This window comes from Pipistrellus hanaki, assembly GCF_964339955.1.
Source record: "Pipistrellus hanaki genome assembly, chromosome: 17".
Classification (NCBI taxonomy): Eukaryota; Metazoa; Chordata; class Mammalia; order Chiroptera; family Vespertilionidae; genus Pipistrellus; species Pipistrellus hanaki.
Window position 1 is genome coordinate 27815975 of NC_140519.1, and position 19707 is coordinate 27835681.

The following is a 19707-nucleotide window of genomic DNA, read 5'->3' on the forward strand; positions in this document are numbered from 1 at the left end:
TTGCTGAGTGTTGTGGAGGTTTCAGTGAGTTCATACACACAAGCATGGATAATGCTGCGTGAATCATGAAAGTGCTATGTGTCAAGTATCTTTATATATTTTTCTTAGATCAGCAGATATTAAAGTTCAACTAGCATTATATGTGAGTCTAATTTAAAAATTGTTTAAATGTATTTTTATTTATTTCAAAGAGGAAAGTAGAGGGAGAGGGAGAGGGGGAGAGAGAGGGACAGGAGAAGGAGAGGGAGAGAAGGAGAACATTAATGATGAGAGAGAATCATTGATCTGCTACCTTTTGCACATCCCCCACTAGGGACTGAGTCCTAACCCGGGGATTGAATCATGACCTCCTAGTTTAGCTCATGCCAAATGGCTGAGTCTAATTTTTTAAACAAAGTAATCTAAACATCATCTGCTCTAAATATTATAGAAAATCCCATCGGGAACTATTACAGCCTATCATAAGTGGGCATTAAAATATAATAAACAAATAATTGGTTTTAATATCTTGCAATGAAAACATACTTGGTAGGCTGGGAAACCAGGGCATCTTTATGAAGTCGGTAACAAGGATACACATTGAAGGTACCAGGCTCCATAGAAACCCCTTCCATCGATGAAAAATCCTTTTCAACCAAACCAAACATTTCCATCATCTTAAATCCTTTAAAAAATAAATAGGTATTTTAGGATGTTAAATTTCAAAATTAGCATATTAAATTAGTCTATTAAATTTTAAAAGAAAAATCTGGACCCCCAAATGGGAGTGATTTAATATATTTCTACTTGGAAAAATTGTGATAATGCTTACCAGCAAGATCAATGCCATCCTTGTGCACCAGTGGGCAGGCTGAAAAACAAGACAAAACAAACAGTATAAAACACTAATTTAGATATTTTGCAAATGTATCCTTCCCCTGCCCTGAGTACAGGAAATTAACAATCTTTCCGGAAGTCAATTGTGAAGGGAATCCAAACCAGATGTGGCTATGGTTTCCTGTGGATTCCTAATATTGAAATGCTCTCGCTTTTTCTCTTCAACGAAAGGGCCATTGCCTCCTTCTCCTCTCCTGGGCCCATGAAAACTGTGGTGGTCACTTAGGAACATATGTTGGGATAAGTCTCACTGGTGGGCAGTCTTAAATCATTTTTAAAAACTATTTGCTACAGATGTTTAAGAAGATTTGCCTTTGAACACAGACTCTCATCTTATCGGGAAGATCTTCATCAAATCTAAGGCTCTATGCCCGGGAGAGGGGAGGTCTACTTCCAAATGCTCTAAAACTTAAAACAATGTCTGCATAACAAACAGCTCTGCGAGACAATATTCTTTCCTCAGATCGAGATGCGATTCATTATTTCACTGGTATGCCTTTAAGCAACCTTAGGAAGCTCACATTTCAAAGAACTCACTTGCCGAAGCGGTTTCGCAGACAAAAGTAATCAACTCATCTTCAATTTTCTTAAAGGCGTCAAAGTCATCCACAAAGAAGACATGGCGTGCACTAGGCTTGCTGCCAATGTTAACCAACTCCGAATAATCCGCATCGGCCACACCAATTGCAAAAATGCTGTAGCCTGTGGCAGAACGGAAACAGATTTCTGATTACTTTCAATTGCACAACAGATAAGTATCGCAATGCAAGACTCGTCCAAATGTATAAAATATGTTTGTGAAGGAGGGCTAGTAGGGTGAATAATTCATTCTCAACAGTTCATCAGAATTCTGCATGCACATATTTCATTATATAAAAATTATTCCATTATCTCCTACAAACCTTTTCCATTTTAAAGAAACTCAAGAAGGTCAATGCCCCCATTAGTACTTGAGACAAAATAGTTACCATTTGGGTAGCATCTTTATGTCTGCATATGTTTACTAATTATGTTAAAATTTATAAGATGTAGTGTAGTTGAAACAGAGAAATTTTATCTCAGTTTTTATTTTGTATGCAGAAACTGAGGTGTTAACAGAGGTTGGTCATGGTTCAATGCTTGGCAAATGAATGTTAAACAACTGCTTGCCAGGCATATTGTATCTTCATGACAGTGTTATGAGAATCCCCATTTTACAGATGATGAGGCTGAGGAGCTTCTGTGCAGGTCCCTCCTTGGCCCTTTATAATGGTTCTTATGATAGTAGGGCATTTAATTGTTGGCATTTTTTATACAGAAAATTCTGAATATAGAAGAAGTATTATAAAAATAAAGCAAAATAATAGATTTGTAACCTGAAAAGTATTTTTAAAGTCACATTTTTCAGTTATAGTAAGAAAGATTCAGAAATATTTAAGTCATACAGATTCAGCTATTGAATGCATATTCAGAGAAGAGCTACCATATCACTGGGAGCCACTATTGCTTATCTGTGTAACACTCACCATCTGATTGCATTTCCCGGGAGATTTTGTTCACATCATCTTGTGATCGCCCATCAGTGATGACCACGATGACCCTGGGGATGCCTTTTCTGGTACCTGACTCAGAATTAAACAAGGTATCTCGGACATACTTAATTGCTTTTCCTGAAACAGAGGAAGGAAACAGTTCAATTTCATTTCTGTTTTGCTGGGGAGGGAAGGATAAGAACAAAGTACTTAAATCAATGAAAATCTTTTTTTTTTAAAAGAAATCTATATAATTATGCCTTAAAAATGTGACTTGGGATGATTAATGAAGATGTGATATATACACTAAATGGCCAGATTATTATGATCTCTGAACACATAATAATCTGGCCACTCAGTGTATATCCTGTATAATAAAAGGCTAATACGTAAATTGTCCTGCCAACCAGGAGTTCGACCAACAGGAGGCTAGCCAACCGCCCATGTCCCCTCCCCTTGGCCAGGCTGGCAGGACCCCACTCATGCACGATTTCATGCACTGGGCCTCTACTATATAAATATAAACACACACACACACACACATACACACACACACTGAGTGGCCAGATTATTATGCATTCAAAGATCATAATAATCTGGCCATTCATATATATATATATATATATATATATTCAGCAAACATGGACAGATCTTGAAAATATTATGCTAAGTAAAATAAATAAGACAAAAAAAGAAAAGAATCATGTGTTTTCACTTGTATGTAGGATAGAAAGCAAAAAAAGCAACAAGTGAACAAATAAAACAAACTCATAGATACAGAACCATTGGGAAGGTGGGGAGCAATGTAGGGTGAAGAGCAAAGAGGGATCAAATACATGGTGACGGAAGGAGACTAAACAAAGGTGGTAAGCAAACAATAGAGTCTACAGCGGTCATATTACAAAATTGTACATCTGAAATTTATTTAATGTTATTATATTATTTCAATAAATATAATTCTATAAAGGTAATTTCAGTAATCATACTTTGGGTATTAACTGGGCTTTCTTTGGTCTTACCTGTTTTTGTATTTCCTCCTTTGTATGAAATATGTTTAATTGCATCAAGAAGAGTCTCTTTGGTTTTGTAAGTGTTTAGCTTAAATTCTGTTCTGGGGTCATCAGTAAACTGAACCATTGCAACCTGGAGAGAGAAGGTGTTTTTTTGTTTGTTTGTTTGTTTGTTTTTTACATTTATATAGACTCCCCCGAGGCCAGATAAGATACCTTCAATTTAATTTCTTACTTAGTTCACAATTTCCTTAGTTTAAAATTCCATACACATTACATACCAAATCTGATGACACATTAAATAGCATTTTTTCTTTGAGTACTTTTCAGAAAGTACTTTATTTTAAAAATCTCTCTTTATAGACTGACATACCTTGATATGGAGGTAGGGATGAGAAGAGATAAAGCAAAGAACTGTCATTTTATGAATCTTCAAGTGCTACCAGTTTATTGAGGTCTACTGCAGATGTCACCATCTTTAGGAAACCTCCTCCGATCCCTCTATTCAAAACAAATTTCTCCCTCCCTGAAATGCTTCAGCAACTTTATGTATTTGGCACTGATATCCAAAATTCCTCAGCTGTTCTTCCAAAATATATTCCAAAGCTGTTCATTTCAGTGCATCCCATTGCTACCCTCCTCACCCAGACCCCCATCATCTCTCTGATGGACCATGAGAGCAACATCTTAACTGGTTTCTCTGCTTCCACTCTTACCCTTATTAATATTCATTCTATAAAGCAGCTTTTAATCTTTTTTGAAAAAGCTTATCAGATCTTTTCTCTCCATACTTTCTGCTGGTTTCCATTGCATTGATGATGACGCTCAACTCCTTCATTGGTCCATAAGACTCAAGATAATCTGGCTTTTGCCTACTTTTTCCACCTCTTTACCTGCTCCCCACATGCTCACTCACTATATCGTAGCTGTAAGTTTTAGGGTCTTCAAATCTCATTCTCATCTTAGTTAGGTCCTTTGTTTTCCCTGTCTGCAAATTCTACTCTCAGGTCTTCTTTGTAATCATTTACATCTCAGTTCAAAAGCCACCTCCTCAAGAGGCCTTAATTGACTACAAAATTTCAAATACCCTCTTACACACACACACACACACACACACACACACACACACTTTTAGTAACCCTCAGTGAATTTAAATCCTATTACTCTGTTTTCAAAGCTCACATCCCTACCTTGTAAACTTACTTATTTGCCTATTTTTGTGTATCTCTCTCTCCTCCTCTTTATGTATTTAAGAATATGATCACCAAGAAATTAGAGACATTGTCATATTCATTATGACAGTACTATGTCTGGCCATAATAAATTCTCAGTAGATATTTGTTGAATGAATGAATAAATTCGTTTTTTGTTTTACTTGATTTATACTATTGTGACCTCAACTTCTATCTTTCAAGACTTTAATGTCTCTGAGAGCAGGGGAAATATTGAGTATATCCATAAAAGAAATATTCTATCCTAGTATATATTAAAGGAACATCTGCTGGCATGGCTATTCTAACCTGTCTTAGTTTGCTGAACTCAGTATCTTTTAAGGATTAGCATCTTCTCAGTCTCTGTCAAGCATCAGTAAGCTGCTTCCAAACACAGACTTATGTATTCTCTCATGTAGGGATGGATTTGATCATTATAGTTCTTTACCTAGATGCCCTGACTATTATGACTACTAAGTCATAATAATGCATTAGAATATCTTTTTAATGTATATAATAAAATAATAATTGATCTATTAGCCTTACCTGAGTTCCATCTGCACCGATCTTGTTCAGGGCTCCAATGGTGTTATACAGAAAATCCGTGATCTTATTGAAATTTTCATCTCCAATACTCCAGGATCCATCCACCATAAACACCAGGTCTGCCTTGGCAGCTTTACATACTGAAGACAAGAATAAATGTTGAACCAGACATAAGAAGAAAACAGAGTTGGTATTAAACCAACAAAGCTGATGTCAATTTCCCTCTGGTAAGTCATGCTTTTTCCCAAAGGAAAGGTTATCAATTCTTTCAGGTTTATATTCCAAGCTTTTGCTTATTATATGCTTCCTGACCATCGTTTCTCGTTTCTCTTCTATGTTCAAGGTTCCTATTCATGACTCAGAAACTTCTACTGAACACATGAAATTAGAAAGGAAAAAAATCCACCAACCTCAGTCCCAAAGAATAAAAATGAGATAAGAGAAAAATGTGGAAGTGAGGTGATTTACAGACAGAAGAATCAGCAAACACTTTCTAGTGCCTACTAATTAGGAGGAAGTCCAAGCTATCGCCCTGTGCACCTTGTTTTCTGTTTGTTCAGTTGGCATCTTCAGAGTGATTCAACTTCAGAAGGAAGACATGTGACATCTACAACTTGATATGCATTTGGGCCGAGGTCAAAAATAAACGTTAATTCCAGCCTCGCTCATTCTGTCTGTGACTTTCTGCCACCCATTGATACATGCCAAAAACATACACGAATGCCAGCCCAGGGAAAATATGATCAGTAGGTATAACTGATGATAACACTAAGAAACAAGCAAAAAATATACCAACAAAAACCTACTCCACTGAAAGCATTTTAACTGTCATTTTTGGCATCATGTACACTTTCAAATGATCTATGCCTCTTTCCCTTTCATTAGTTTAGACCACTGTAGTTGACTCTGTTTTATGATGAAATGATTTACTCTTCAATAATAATCTGAACCTTTTAAGATTAGGCGAGTGATATACAAATATTCTTTGAGATAATGTGCCTTTCTCCTTTCTTTGGAAAAATAAAGCACCCTCATTTGGTTTTATTTTATTAAGTGCAATGTTATTCCCTTAAAACTATTTATAATGTAAAATAAACCATCTCCAAGTGAGGTAATACTCCAGGAAAAATAAGGATCTGGTGAGGTTGTTCTCATGAGTTCTGTGACTTGTAAAATTGTACAATTTTATGGTTTGAGTTTAAAGCTGAAAGGGACACAAGATCTGCTAATAATAGGTTTCTAAAGAAAAACCTATTTCAAGGAAAAATGAAAACTAAGTTAGGTTTCATCTTCAATATGAAAGCAGAATCTATTTGAATAGATCACTAAAAGGAAAAATTAACAAATCAAAGAAAATACATCAAAATCCATAAAGAAATTACCTCTGGGATAGGAAATTATGTTTTTAATTGTTTTCTATATACTCTTTTGTACTTATTAACATCTATATATATGAGTCTACGCGACCGTCACAACCGAAACAACAGAACGGACAACTGAACAGGCTGTGTGGGGCAACCAGGTTGGCAGGGGGTTAGTGAGGGATGACCAAACAATTGAGCAGCAGGCTGCATGGGGCAACCAGGCTGGCAGGGGGGTTAGGAGAGACGACCAAACAATTGAGCAGCAGGCTGTGTGAGATGACCAGGCTAGCAGGTGGGGAATTTGGGTGTGGCCAAACCAGCAGGGGTGTTAGGGAGGGATGACCAAACGACTGAACAGAGGGCTGTGTGGGGTGACCAAGCTGGCAGGGGGGCAGTGAAGGGCAACCAAATGACTGAACAGCAGGTTTTGTGGGGCAACCATATTGGCAAGTGGGGCAGTTGGGGGCTACCAGGCCGGTTGGCAGAGGGCAATGTGGGGCGACCAGGCTGGCAGAGGGGATCAGTGAGGGGCAACCAGGCTGGGGGGGGGGCAGTTGGTGGTGACCTGGTTGGCAGGGAAAGCAATAAGGGGTGCCCAGGCTAGCAGGGTGTAACCAGGCCAGCAGTTGGTGCAGTTAGGGGTGATCAGGCAGGCAGGCAGGTGAGCAGTTAGGAGCCAGTGGCCCGAGATTGTGAGAGGGATGTCCAGGATTGAAGAGGGTGCAGGCTGGGCTGAGGGGATCCTCCCCCCATGCATGAATTTCATGCACCGAGCCTCTAGTTTGTTTAATAAATACTCAGTATTACTTTAACAATAAAAATTTATAACAATATTAATTGAACAGACTCAGTACAAACAGAGCCTAAGATGAATAATGCATTCAAGAAGCAAAAGCCCCACCATCTAAAACCATCCTAAAAAGCCGAAACCAGTTTGGCTCAGTGGATAGAGTGTCGGTCTGCGGACTGAAGGGTCTCAGTTTCGATTCCGGTCAAGGGCATGCACATTGGTTACAGGCACATCCCCGGTAGGGGGTGTGCAGGAGGCAGCTGGTTGATGTTTCTCTCATTGACGTTTCTAGCTCTCTATCCCTCTCTCTTCCTCTCTGTGGAAAATCAATAAAATATATATTTAAAATAAATAAATAAACAAACAAACAAACAAACAAACAAACAAAATAAAACCATCCTAAAAAACTTCAGGAGCAAGTTGTCTGCCCTGTCAATCCTTACTCTCACACATCTTCCTGCACACATCTTCCATGAACATTCATGAATGTTTACTGAATGATAACCATGTTCAGCTATAAATAAAAATATTCTATCTTCAGAGAGTTTTGTAATATTTGCACATTAGAAATGCCTAAATAGTAAATTTATCATTGAGGATTCTGCTTTCAGTTCCAATAGTGAAAGTAATCATAACTACTAAGACTAGAGAAGGCTGCAACTGAAGACAGAAAAAGAAATATTCCAGCACACCAGGTAGAGTACTAGTAAATAGCATTAGATGATGCAGGGTAGTACGGGAACTCTGAGCTGGACCGATGTTGCTGTTACTGTCTTATAGTTGACAGGTTGGAAGAGATAAATTTAAGGTCAAAGTCTCTTCCAAATCTAAAAGCCAATAAAATAAAATTGAGTAAAACTATTCAACATTTAAAAGAATGCAGTCACTGTATATTACTAATATGGAAAAATGTTAGACACTAATTATTATGTGAAATGAAGTGAGTCACTGAATCTAAGGTATGATCCTATTTGAAGAATTATATCTGTCTGATATATGCATCTATAAGACGTATAGCTATACATTGTATTGATATATGTCTATATATGTATCAAGTAGACTTTCTTAAAGGAGACCAAACTGGTACAAATGGGTATTTGTGGGAAGTGCTCTTCTCCCATTTATTTTCCTAACATAATCTGGGAAATGAGTTCACCAAATAGGTTGATTGCTGGAATGCAAGGAAGGATGCTGACCTTTACTAGAGTTTCTCATTGCCTCTTTGTTTCCCTGACACATACACTCTACAGGATGTGACCCCACTGACTTTAAGCTGCTGTAAGATAGGAACAACTTAGTTTTCATTGTATCCCTGGTACATAACATCCCTGCTACTTTTAAATACACGATAAAAGGACAAACTCTTCCAAAACAACCTTCCAATTACATGTTCCACCTTTGTCCTCTCCTCCCCCACACCCTCTGGTCCATTGCACCAAGGTTATTTTTCTCAAACACTGATTTCCTCAGGTCAGCCCCCTCCATAAAATTCTCATGGCACACTGTTTCCTGTAGGGAAGATCTCACACTCCTTATTCTGCAATACAACTACTTTGTAACTCTATCTTCACTCTTTTCCATGTGCCGCTCATTGTTTTGTAAACACACTGTGTGCTTAGATCATTCCATGACTGAGTGCTCTTCTCCCATTTATTTACCTTTAAACTCATTCTTCAAAATGTAGATCAAATTTCTCCTCCTCCTTTACAAGTAATTAACCTGCAATGGCATTAACTGTTTTCATTTCTGGACAACCACAGTATAATCTCCATTTCCAAACTCATATTCTTGACTGGTCATTATAGGCAAATACCTATTCTCTTGAAAAACTGAGAATAAGCATTCAGCAGCAATCATATATTACTACTGCATTCCAAGTGCCTGGCATGGGAGCTTTGAGAATGACTAGAAGAATTAATAAATAATTATTAATGGAATTTAAAAAATAACCACTTCTGCTGGCACCGGTTTGGCTCAGTAGATAGAGCGTCGGCCTGCGGACTGAAAGGTCCCGGGTTCGATTCCGGTCAAGGGCATGTACCTTGGTTGCGGGCACATCCCCAGTAGGGGGTGTGCAAGAGGCAGCTGGTCGATGATTCTCTCTCATCGACGTTTCTAACTCTCTATCCCTCTCTCTTCCTCTCTGTGAAAAATCAATAAAATATATTTTAAAAAAATAATAACCACTTCTATGTTTGGACTTTTTTTTTTAGAAAGTACCTTAACAGCTCAGGTAAGAGGTGATGAGAAACTCTTGTGATAGAGAGAAACAAGTAGGAGAGCCATTTCAGAGGCAAACAAGGGAATTATTACCCCATCTATCTATAATAAAAACCCAGTGATCGTAACACTGTAATGACCAAAGACCAGTCACCAGGAGGTACATTGGAGAATCCCGTGGCACCAGCAGGACTTGACACTGGGTGTAGTAGAATTATAAACTAGATTCTTACTTACAAAATTACCTAACTATTCTTTGATGAACATTCACTACTCTGATATTTTCAATGAAATAAACATAATGCAATTTTGTTAGAAAATCTGTAATTACATGGACATTTATCTATTTTTTAAATTCAATATATTTGATATATGATAGTGTATAAACTTAAGGTGTACAACATGTTAAGTGGATACATTTATATATTGTAATATGGATGCCACTATAGGGATGTTTAATCCTCTATCACATTACATAATTATTGTACAATGTTGTCATCAATGTTCATTATATTATGCAATACATCTGCATGTCTTATTTACTACTGGTTGCAAATTTGTACCCTATCAGAATTTGATAAGCATTTGTCTTAATGAGAAAATATATTTTATGAATATCTTAATTTTTAAATGATCAAATGAACAAAGCCAACAAAATCTTAAACCTAAATCACATCATTATTGTGTTATTCTTTTACCTTCTTTTGCTGGTGGAATGGTTGGAGGAAAAGTAGGTGGTTGAGTAGGAAGCGATTCTGTAGAAAGGAAGAAAGAGCATCAATTAGCCATCTCGCCTGCGGCGAAAACAGGGAGGTCATGGAGTAATAATTCTTCAGAGGACTCGATGACTGGGACAGATCTCCTCTTAAAGATTTTAGTGACTGCTATAAGTCAGCCACAGCCTGTGAAAACTGTCTCCATCCCCTCAATCTCAGAAGGAAGGCTTGAAATGCCATTCGCCACAGTTCAGTTTACTCAGCAGGAGTCAATACAATCAAGCTGTCAACTACAAAGTGATTCTAATGTTGATTTAAGGCAGGAATCCTGCCAGCCTATTTCACTTTAGTCTCTGGCTTCTTTCACACATGTAAACATCATTTCCATTCTGCCTGAGAAAGGATTGACCATCAATCCTTGTTCAATAGCACTTTCCCCCTTTTCATCCTGTATCTGCAGGATGTGGTCCCCAGTGGTATTTGATTCACTCTTTATTCTACCCAGACTGCTTCTGAAAAACTTTCAGTTCTGAGGACCAAATGGCAGGGCATCAGGAGACCACAGATTAGTTCAACCTGGATGATGAGGGATGACAAGTCCATATATCATGTAGAGGTGTGGTTTGGTTAACAGACTTGGTGAGAGTTCATCAGAAGACTAACATACCAGAACAAATTACCAGGAAGTTATGGCATCATAAAGCAAGCATCCTAAATATTATTTTTTATGTGTTCTTTTCTACCTTGTTTGATGCTAAACTTTTAAGAAAGACTGAGAAAATTGTTATTTTTCCAGTTGAATATGTGGTAAAAATCTTCAATTAATCATAGCCATTAGCAGAGGAAGATGTTCAGCTTCGGGAGACAGTAAGTGCCAAGTGGCTGGAAGGATCTGAGCTCAGGCAGACTGGTTATTTGCCGAGAATTTTGTAAAGGGAATTCCTTCACTGGCAGGAAGATTGGAAGAGATGAATTTTAAGGTCTTTTCCAAATCCAAAAGCCAATAAAATAAAACTGAGTAAAAATGATTCAACATTTAAAAGAATGAGGTCATTGTATAGTACTGATATGGGAAACTGTTAGACATTATTATGTGAAATAAAGCAAGTCACTGTATCTACGGTATGATCTCTCTTGTGAAACATAAAAAAAATTATATCAGTCTGATATGTTTATCAGGCCCATATCTATATATTTATATCGATATATGTCTATATATGGATCAGGTAGACTTTCTTAAAGGAGACCAAACTGATACAAATGGGTATTTAGAAGGAAGAATGAAGAAACAGGGAGGTTGACAATGCACCTTATCCCTTCTGTTGCATTAGTATGAATATATATATCACTGTTGTCTTTTAAAGGCAACTTTGAAGCGAAAACGTTTCAAAAGCTAAAGGGAGAGAAACGTTAATACTAAAATCAGGATTGCAAAGCTTTCTTCAAAGCACCACCAAATGCTATTAAAGCCAGATTTATTTATCTTAAAATCTATGGAAGCAAGATGTATGCATTTTTTTAAATGAGGAAAACTGAGGCATGTCTGAAGTTCAGTCAATAAATCAAGAACAAATCAATGGGAGGCTATGGCAGACAGATCAATACGTTTGAGCAGAACATCTGGGCAAAGAATCCCTTGGGTAGGAAGAACAATAAACTGGTGACGCGTGTTTATACTCTCTATGTGGCATACAGATGGCCCCTGTCTCCAAGCATATGAGGGGCTGTCACACAGAAGAAGGAGCGGCCCTGATCTACGTGGCTTCAGATTGCACCAGAGCCAGTGCGTGGAAGCTGCAGAAAACAGATGTCCCCAACATAAGGAAAACATTTACATCAACCAGAGCTGCTCAATTTAACCCTCAGTTGGTAGTGAAGCGTCGTGGGGTTAATACAAGGGGAAGGAAAGTAGGCCCGAGGTCACAAAGTAAAATGTTTTCAGAGGTCAGGCAAGTAATGAATATGAGCAAAGAACTAGCCCAAACATTAAACAGTAACAACTTGAGATCACAAACACTGTCTAAAAGAGACAGCGGTTATTGGTTCCAGCAGATTGGCACTGTGAGGGTGTGTCCTGTCTTGTCAGAACTTTTGAATTTTCTAAACTTTAAAAAGTATATATTTTTTCAAAAAAAAAAAAAAAAAAAAAAGCAAACCAACATGTCTGACCCTATAGCCAACACTTTGTGATCTCTAAGTGATGACAGAAAGTATTTGTTCAATAAGATACAAATTGAAAGCTTCTCAACACATTCTCTTTCACTGGATTTTCACTGGGCTAAGAGAGTAACTATCTAATTTTATTGATGAGCCAAAAAGAATCTCAGAGAAGTTGAATTGCCTAAGGCCACAATGCTTGAAAGGGACCCAACTGAGCCTGTTTGATGATAAATCTAGTGCACTACCAGGGCTCTAATAAGTTTAAAATTACATGATCCTCTATCCATAAAATAGAATTCTAATCAGCAATAAAAAGAAGCAAACCTCTGATACTTTCTACAGTGTGAATAAATCTCAAAAACATATGCTAAATTAAAAAATATATATATGCTAAGTGAAAAAATGCCAAATGCAAAAGGTTATATATGATCTATTTCATTTATAGGAAATGTCTAGAAAAAGCCAATATATAAGAAAAGAAAGTAAATTGCCTGGGGGGTGAAGATGGGACTGGGGATTGACTGAACAGACATAAAAGATACCTTTGGGTTGGTGAAATGTCTCAAAGTTGGATTGTAGTGATGGCTGCTCAACTCTTTGTATTAAAAAATATTGAATTGTACATTTGAAACGGGTGGATTTTATGTATGCGACTTATACCTCAAATACATGTGTAATATAATGTTGAATATTTCAGTTATGAAAGTCTTTTTATTAGAAAAAAATAGATATTTCACTTATTAAACATTGTCTTTCTGTGTTTGAAAGCCACATATTGATGATTTCTTTCCACGTGTCCCAGATCAACTGAAAGACTGATCGATTGCCAGTAGGAAAAAAGTGTCACATAGATAATAGAGGGGCTTCCAAGGAAAGCCCACTGCCCACCACCTCTTCTGACACAGATCCTCAGGGATTTTGAGTTTAAGTTCAAGATTCTGAGTTAAGCACACAAATGTCCCCCAGAATTCACTGCAGTTCTAATCACTGTAATGCCTGTGGCCTCTAGGTCAGGAATCCTTGATTAAAAGCCATTCCAAGAAGCTGACACTCTCCTTGCTCTTTAGAACATGTAAAGAGTGCTTTGTTTTAATTTTATTCTTTGCCTTTCCCTTCAGTGCATCAGATCTGCAGCCAACTTGGAAGAAGTACAAGAGCCTCTTAAGTAGGCAATAACTCTAGGGTCAGTCAATTGGAACATGTTGGCTCCATGCCCACCCCCATGGCTGTGGTCATATGCCATTGTTTTAATGTCAGGACCCGGTGCTTAAACTTCATTTCACACTCCACATACCACAAATGTTCCTTATGGATATGGATCACAATATAGGTCATTGTTTCAAGCACTTTGCCATCATATGGCCTTATAATCCCCTGTGGAGCATATGGAGGATGGGAAAATACCATACAGAAGCATCAGTGGGCCACATGCAGTGAATTCTGAGCCTGGATAGAAGGAATAAATAAAACTTGTATTACAGATATCCCTGGGCAGAAAATAGCTATTATTCTTCTAAGTAGAATAAAGTTTTTTTAACCCAAACAGGATGCCTAAGAACAATTTGTCGAGGAGATGGGGATCAGGAGAGAAGGCACAAGACTTACGTGTTTTTTCCATTATGCTCACACTGGGTCCCTCAGTCTCCTGAAGCTTTGTGTAAACACTGATTTTATATTGTGAATCAGGCTGAAGTCCATAGAAGCAATGCCTGCTTGTCCCTCCACCCACAGTGGATTCTTGCTTTTGTGTATCTATAATAAAAGCAAAACACATGAACATGAAATTTTAAAAAACAGCCAACCACAGGTGATTTGCCTGGCCTAATCAGTAACTCTATGATGAATTATACTTGTTCAAGGAATTATCTATTTATATAAAAGGCTAATATGCAAAGTGTCCCCTCAGGAGTTTGATCACTGACTATGCCATGCACTGACCACCAGAGGGAAGCACAGATCCTGGTGGGCAACCAGAGGTGGCTGCAGGGCACAGAGGGAGCAAAGGAGGCAGGGAAACAGGAGGCAGGGAGGCAGGAGGTGGGGAGTCAAGGAACCTGATCAGCCCTGATAGCCAGCCAGGCCTAGGGACCCTACCCGTGCTCAGATTTTGTGCATCGGGCCTCTAGTATCATATAATTGTGTGGGTTTGTGTTTTTTTGTTTTTTTTAAATAATCACTATATCACACAAATTTCCATTTATGTGATTTTCCCTCTAGAACAATTATGCAAATTTCCTCCTAGAATGATTTTCATCCGATCCTTAAGTAGTATCCATTTAGCCAAAGCCTTACATAACTTTATTTCTAGAACTTCAAAAATCAATGTTAAAAAATATATTTGAGACATTTGGGGAATGGAAATATCTATATCATAATCTCCCAGCAGAGTGTCCTAGGTCTTGCCTGCTCTCTGGTTGGGGATCTCAGTAACTACTCATAGGACATTAACTAACATCACACATATTATTTAGTGGTTAAAAATGCTCCTTCAAAATGTTATCTGCAGCTTATTAAATATAAAGAAATTAGAAGAAAAAAAACACAACACACCAGTTGCCTTTTTAGGTGTAAAATACAAAAATGTTAAATATTTTTTTCCTACTTTGAAAGTATAATACCTGTTAAATGTCAATGTATATTTTAACATACGGGGGGGGGGGGGGGAAACATATATATATATATTACAATATACATTTGTCAGAACAAACATAACATGTATTATTTAAATTTCTGTCAATGGACAAATCCTGATTTTGAAAAATATAAACTAAAGCCATTTGTTCAGTGAAATTTAAAATTTATTTTTATAACTGTGAATATTAAAGAGTATCAAAGTGAACTTTAAAATATAATCTTTAGTAATACATTTGTTCAGAATGAATTAAGGTCTACTTCAATAGTTTCTTTATCACGTGTTTTGCAAAATGACGAAATGAAAACATTATTGAGGGGTTTGTGAGGTTATGTACTGCTATGAAAGGAATTTGATAGCAAGGAAATGGTGGTAACCCTGTGCTCTGCTTTCCTGGTGTCCAAGTTCAGTCTGGCTCAGCACCCCTCTAAAGCTGCTCTTTTCTAATCCTTAACCACGACTTTTGAGCCTCTTGCAAGCTACTGTGAGCCACCTGTAATGCAAACATTTCCTAAATCCTATGCATGAATCATATCCATCTATCGCCATTAAAGTTTCCAGGGACTCTCCTGGAATCAATTCTAGAAATGTGCTTTTCTGTCATCTCCTCTATTTCTTGTGGAAACCCATGCACTTTACAGACCCTTGACAATAAGAATATAAATGGGTTTTACTGCTCAAAAAAAAAAAAAATCTACAAATCTTTGGAAAACTGGAACAGTCACTGTAAAATTAATGGGAAACAGTATGGTTTGATTCCCAATACTAACAAAGAGGGGTTACATGAATGGGGGTGTATCCATGTTGCTTTTGGCATGTGTGATTCATGTCTAATGGCTTTGCCCTAAAGGGAAACATTTAAACTGATCAAATGATGACTAATTTCCTCAACTCCATATGCCAAAAGCAGGGAGTTGATTTATTTTTTGGAACAGGGAGAAAAAATTCTGTCTTTGTGCATTCATTCTTGTGAAACATGCTCTGAGTTGTTGTCATGTTGATAATGATGCCACAATTTGACTCACCAAAATATCCTAAGAATAGTTACTTAGATTCCCCAATTAAAGAATATGCAGGATCCAGCATACTCTGCTGGGACTTTATGATATACTAGTACATGCTCCAGTTTCCCATGTGTCTCAAATACCCTGATGCCCCATCATAATGTTACAGCTTCAAAAAGTTTAATCTTGCTCTAGCCGGTTTGGTTCAATGGATAGAGCATCCAGCCTTCAGACTGAAGGGTCCCAGGTTCAATTCTGGTCAAGGACATGTACCTTGGTTGTGGGCACATCCCCAGTGGAGGATGCGCAAGAGGCAGCTGATTGATGCTTCTCTCTCACTGACGTTTCTAACTCTCTATCCCTCTCCCTTCCTCTCTGTAAAAAATTAATTAATTATATATATATATATATATATATATATATATATATATATATATAGAGTTTAATCTTCATCTGGAAACAGCCAAGTGCCCATCAATAGATGAGAGGATAAAATGGAATACTAGGCAGAAGTAAAAAAGAAGGATCTCTTACCCTTTGAGACAGCATTGGTGGACCTGGAGACTATTACACTAAGCGAATTAAGCCAGTTAGAGAAAGCCAAATATCACATAATCTCACTTATAAGTGATAAAGAACAAAATAAACTGGTGAACAAAATAGGTCCAGAGATATAAATGAATGAGACAGAAAAACAGATCTTAGTGAAGGAAGGGGGGTTAAAGGGAAAGGGGACAGAGATTGACCAAAGAACATTTATGGCATAACCCATGGACACAGACAATAGTATGGAGAAGGCCTGGGGGTTGGGGATGGAAGTGGGATAGGGCAGGGCTAAAAGGGAGAAAATGGGAGACATCTATAACACTGTCAACAATAAAATAAAATTTATAGAAAAAAAGTTTAATCTTGAGAGTAGGTTGTGTTTCATGACCCTACCCACCCTTTTTGTAAGGTAGCTCTCCATAATGCTGCAATTCTCTCTTTTTGTTAAAAAGAGAAAATTGACATTTCAACAGCAATACATCGAAGACAAATTGAACATCCTTTGAAACTTTTTTTAATAGACAGAAAAGAAATTCACTGAGTGATGGAGATGAGAAAGGGAATGTAGTATTTGGGCCCATGTCATGTGTAAATACATGAACTTGAAGGAAAATGTTATGCTGAATCTCAGATACAAAGTCAAACTCAAAACAGCTGGAGAGAGACAAAAATCCAGGGCATCCACAGAACTAAAGGAGGCTCTAAGGGTTCTGATTTACCCAAGACCAAATGCCTCTGTCTGTGATCTATCCTACTATTAACCAAAAGCCTATGATTTAATTTGGCAAGTGAAGGACTGACTCAAAAGCAGATTTTTATTTCAGTCTCTCCTGAAAGGACCTTATCCTTCTGGTAATCGTCTTTTTGGGGGTGTGTCTTGGCTATGTAAAATATAACAATATTTACATGGGTAGAGGACATCTTTGATTTTCACATGTTCTTTTTTTAAAAAAATATATTTTATTGATTTTGTACAGAGAAGAAGGGAGAGAGATAGAGAGTTAGAAACATCGATGAGAGAGAGTCATCGATCAGCTGCCTCTTGCACACCCCCTACTGGGGATATGCCCACAACTAAGGTATATGCCCTTGACTGGAATCGAACCCAGGACCCTTCAGTCCCCAAGCCGACGCGCTATCCATTGAGCCAAACCGGTCTCGGCTAATCCCTCTTTCTTTGAATCCATTCTTCCCCACTGTTGGTCTTTATAATTTGGAAAGGACAGAAAAACAACCCCACTCTCCCTCAAAAAAAAAACACAAAAAAACAAAAAAAACAAAGGAGGGGGGGTGTAAGTCAACTAGATCCAACCAATTTATTTCATGACCTTGAATTCAATGATGGATTTAGGGGCATCTGACAAAAACAGCCAATATGGCTCAGTTCCTGAACTTTTGTTAGTTATTGATAAAGAGAAGCTCCCTTTCTCTCTCTTTCTCTCTCTCTCTCTCTCTCTCTCTCTGAAACGAAACTGTTAAGCTAGAAGCTGATAGGATGTAATTCTGGATCTGAGTGGGGCCAACTCACAGAATCTGGTTGATAATGAAGGCACTGGAGAGGAGAGCAGAAGGATGAAGCAAGATTTAATCTCAATAACATTGTTTGAACACCTAGATCCAGAAGTGCCTGAAACCAGATACTATTGACCTTGGCAGTGTATTAGCCAAGAAATGGATCCTTTTGCTTAAGTCTCTTTTATCTGCACTTTCGCCATTTACAAACAAATCTGAATGATACAGCCTTGCTACCTTTGCTCACAAAAACCTTGGAAATGTGTAGGTATTTCAGGTAAAAACCTCAAAAGGAGTAATTTTAGAGAAACTGAAGCCCAAAGATGAAAGCTGACCAGCAATTATGGTTAGAACAGAGCTCTCCACTGATTTCATCCCAAAATATGAGTGCACATGTCCAAATCATAGGGAATGTGTGTGTGTGTGTTAATGTGTATGTTAGTGTGTGTGTATTAGTGTGTGTGTGTGTGTGTGTGTGTGTGTGTGTACATGTGTAGTTTTTTTAAAAGAAAGAACCTGGAAAAAGTTACTTGTCAAACAGTAGGAATTTGCCAGAGGTATTTAGAAATAGGTCAGCCTGGGATAAAGTGTTTCTCCAACACATGGAAGAATTAGGTCACATTTCTCTCTATTTCCTCTGTGGTACAAACACTAAAGTTAAAATACAAAGGCAATATATGTAAGCCAATGGGAGCTATTACAAAATTAAAACAGCAGGGACTCATCAGCCCAAGAAAGAATGCACACCTGACCACAAGTCCTTCAATGCAGTGGTCAGGATGATGATCGCATTTCTCTGTGAGATAAAGAAACCCAACCTAAAACAAGCTCATAGAGACAGAGAACAGATTAGTGGCTTCCAGACACAATGGGTGAAGGGTGGAAGAAATGGGTGAAAAAGGTCAAAGATAAAAAAGAAAGAAACCCAATCTAATTTGTCCCCCACTCCAAAGTAGAAAGACTATTCCTTGACCTAAATTGTATAAATTAAAATATTTAAACATATTCCTCACTGCTATCTCCACATTCACTCCCCACACCCAACACTCCTTTTTGAGGATATTGTTTGGAGTCTGTTGATGTCCTGTAGGTTAATGATATTCAGCTAGAAAACTGGACAAATGATATGTGGGCTAAGTAGGCTCATAAATCTCTCAGCTATAAATGTTGATGAAAAATAAATACTTTTGTTCATTCTTGTTTGAAACTATTGAGTCTCTGTTAAAGAGGCTTCCAGCAGCCTGATAATTATACTGAAGGAGTACAAGTTAATTTGAAGATAAGAAGGAAATGTGGACTCATATTTTTTTTGCTAGTAAAGATCCTGGCTTCAGAAAGAGCTTGTGGATTACCAGATCAATGTCACCGGCCACATCAATCATACTCTCTGATAAGAATCCCAACTTATTTTGCAAACAGGCTAAATTAAAAGCACTTAGTTAAGAGTACTTATGGAATTCACTAATTCTACTAATAAGCCAGTTTTCACATAATTTTATGTAAATATACATAATTATAATTTTTATGAAAGATAATAAATATATCCACAGGAGCCTATGTCCCTTCATGTCAACTTCTTGAATGTTATAAAAAGATAAAAGCATGAGAA

General features: G+C 37.5%; 1 protein-coding gene across 3 annotated transcripts in view; it reads right to left on the reverse strand.

Annotated features, from left to right (window-relative positions):
• Window positions 1-19707, reverse strand: part of COL14A1 (collagen type XIV alpha 1 chain) — a 174031-nt gene that overhangs the window by 69639 nt on the left and 84685 nt on the right. For all 3 annotated transcript variants that reach the window (XM_084864968.1, XM_084864967.1, XM_084864969.1), the window contains exons 24-31: window positions 14010-14156; window positions 10227-10283; window positions 5155-5294; window positions 3407-3530; window positions 2382-2525; window positions 1414-1578; window positions 812-850; window positions 526-664 (exon numbers count right to left, since the gene is read on the reverse strand). In XM_084864968.1, coding sequence (XP_084721094.1) covers window positions 526-664; window positions 812-850; window positions 1414-1578; window positions 2382-2525; window positions 3407-3530; window positions 5155-5294; window positions 10227-10283; window positions 14010-14156 — 955 coding nt within the window. The remainder of the gene's footprint in view (window positions 1-525; window positions 665-811; window positions 851-1413; window positions 1579-2381; window positions 2526-3406; window positions 3531-5154; window positions 5295-10226; window positions 10284-14009; window positions 14157-19707) is intronic.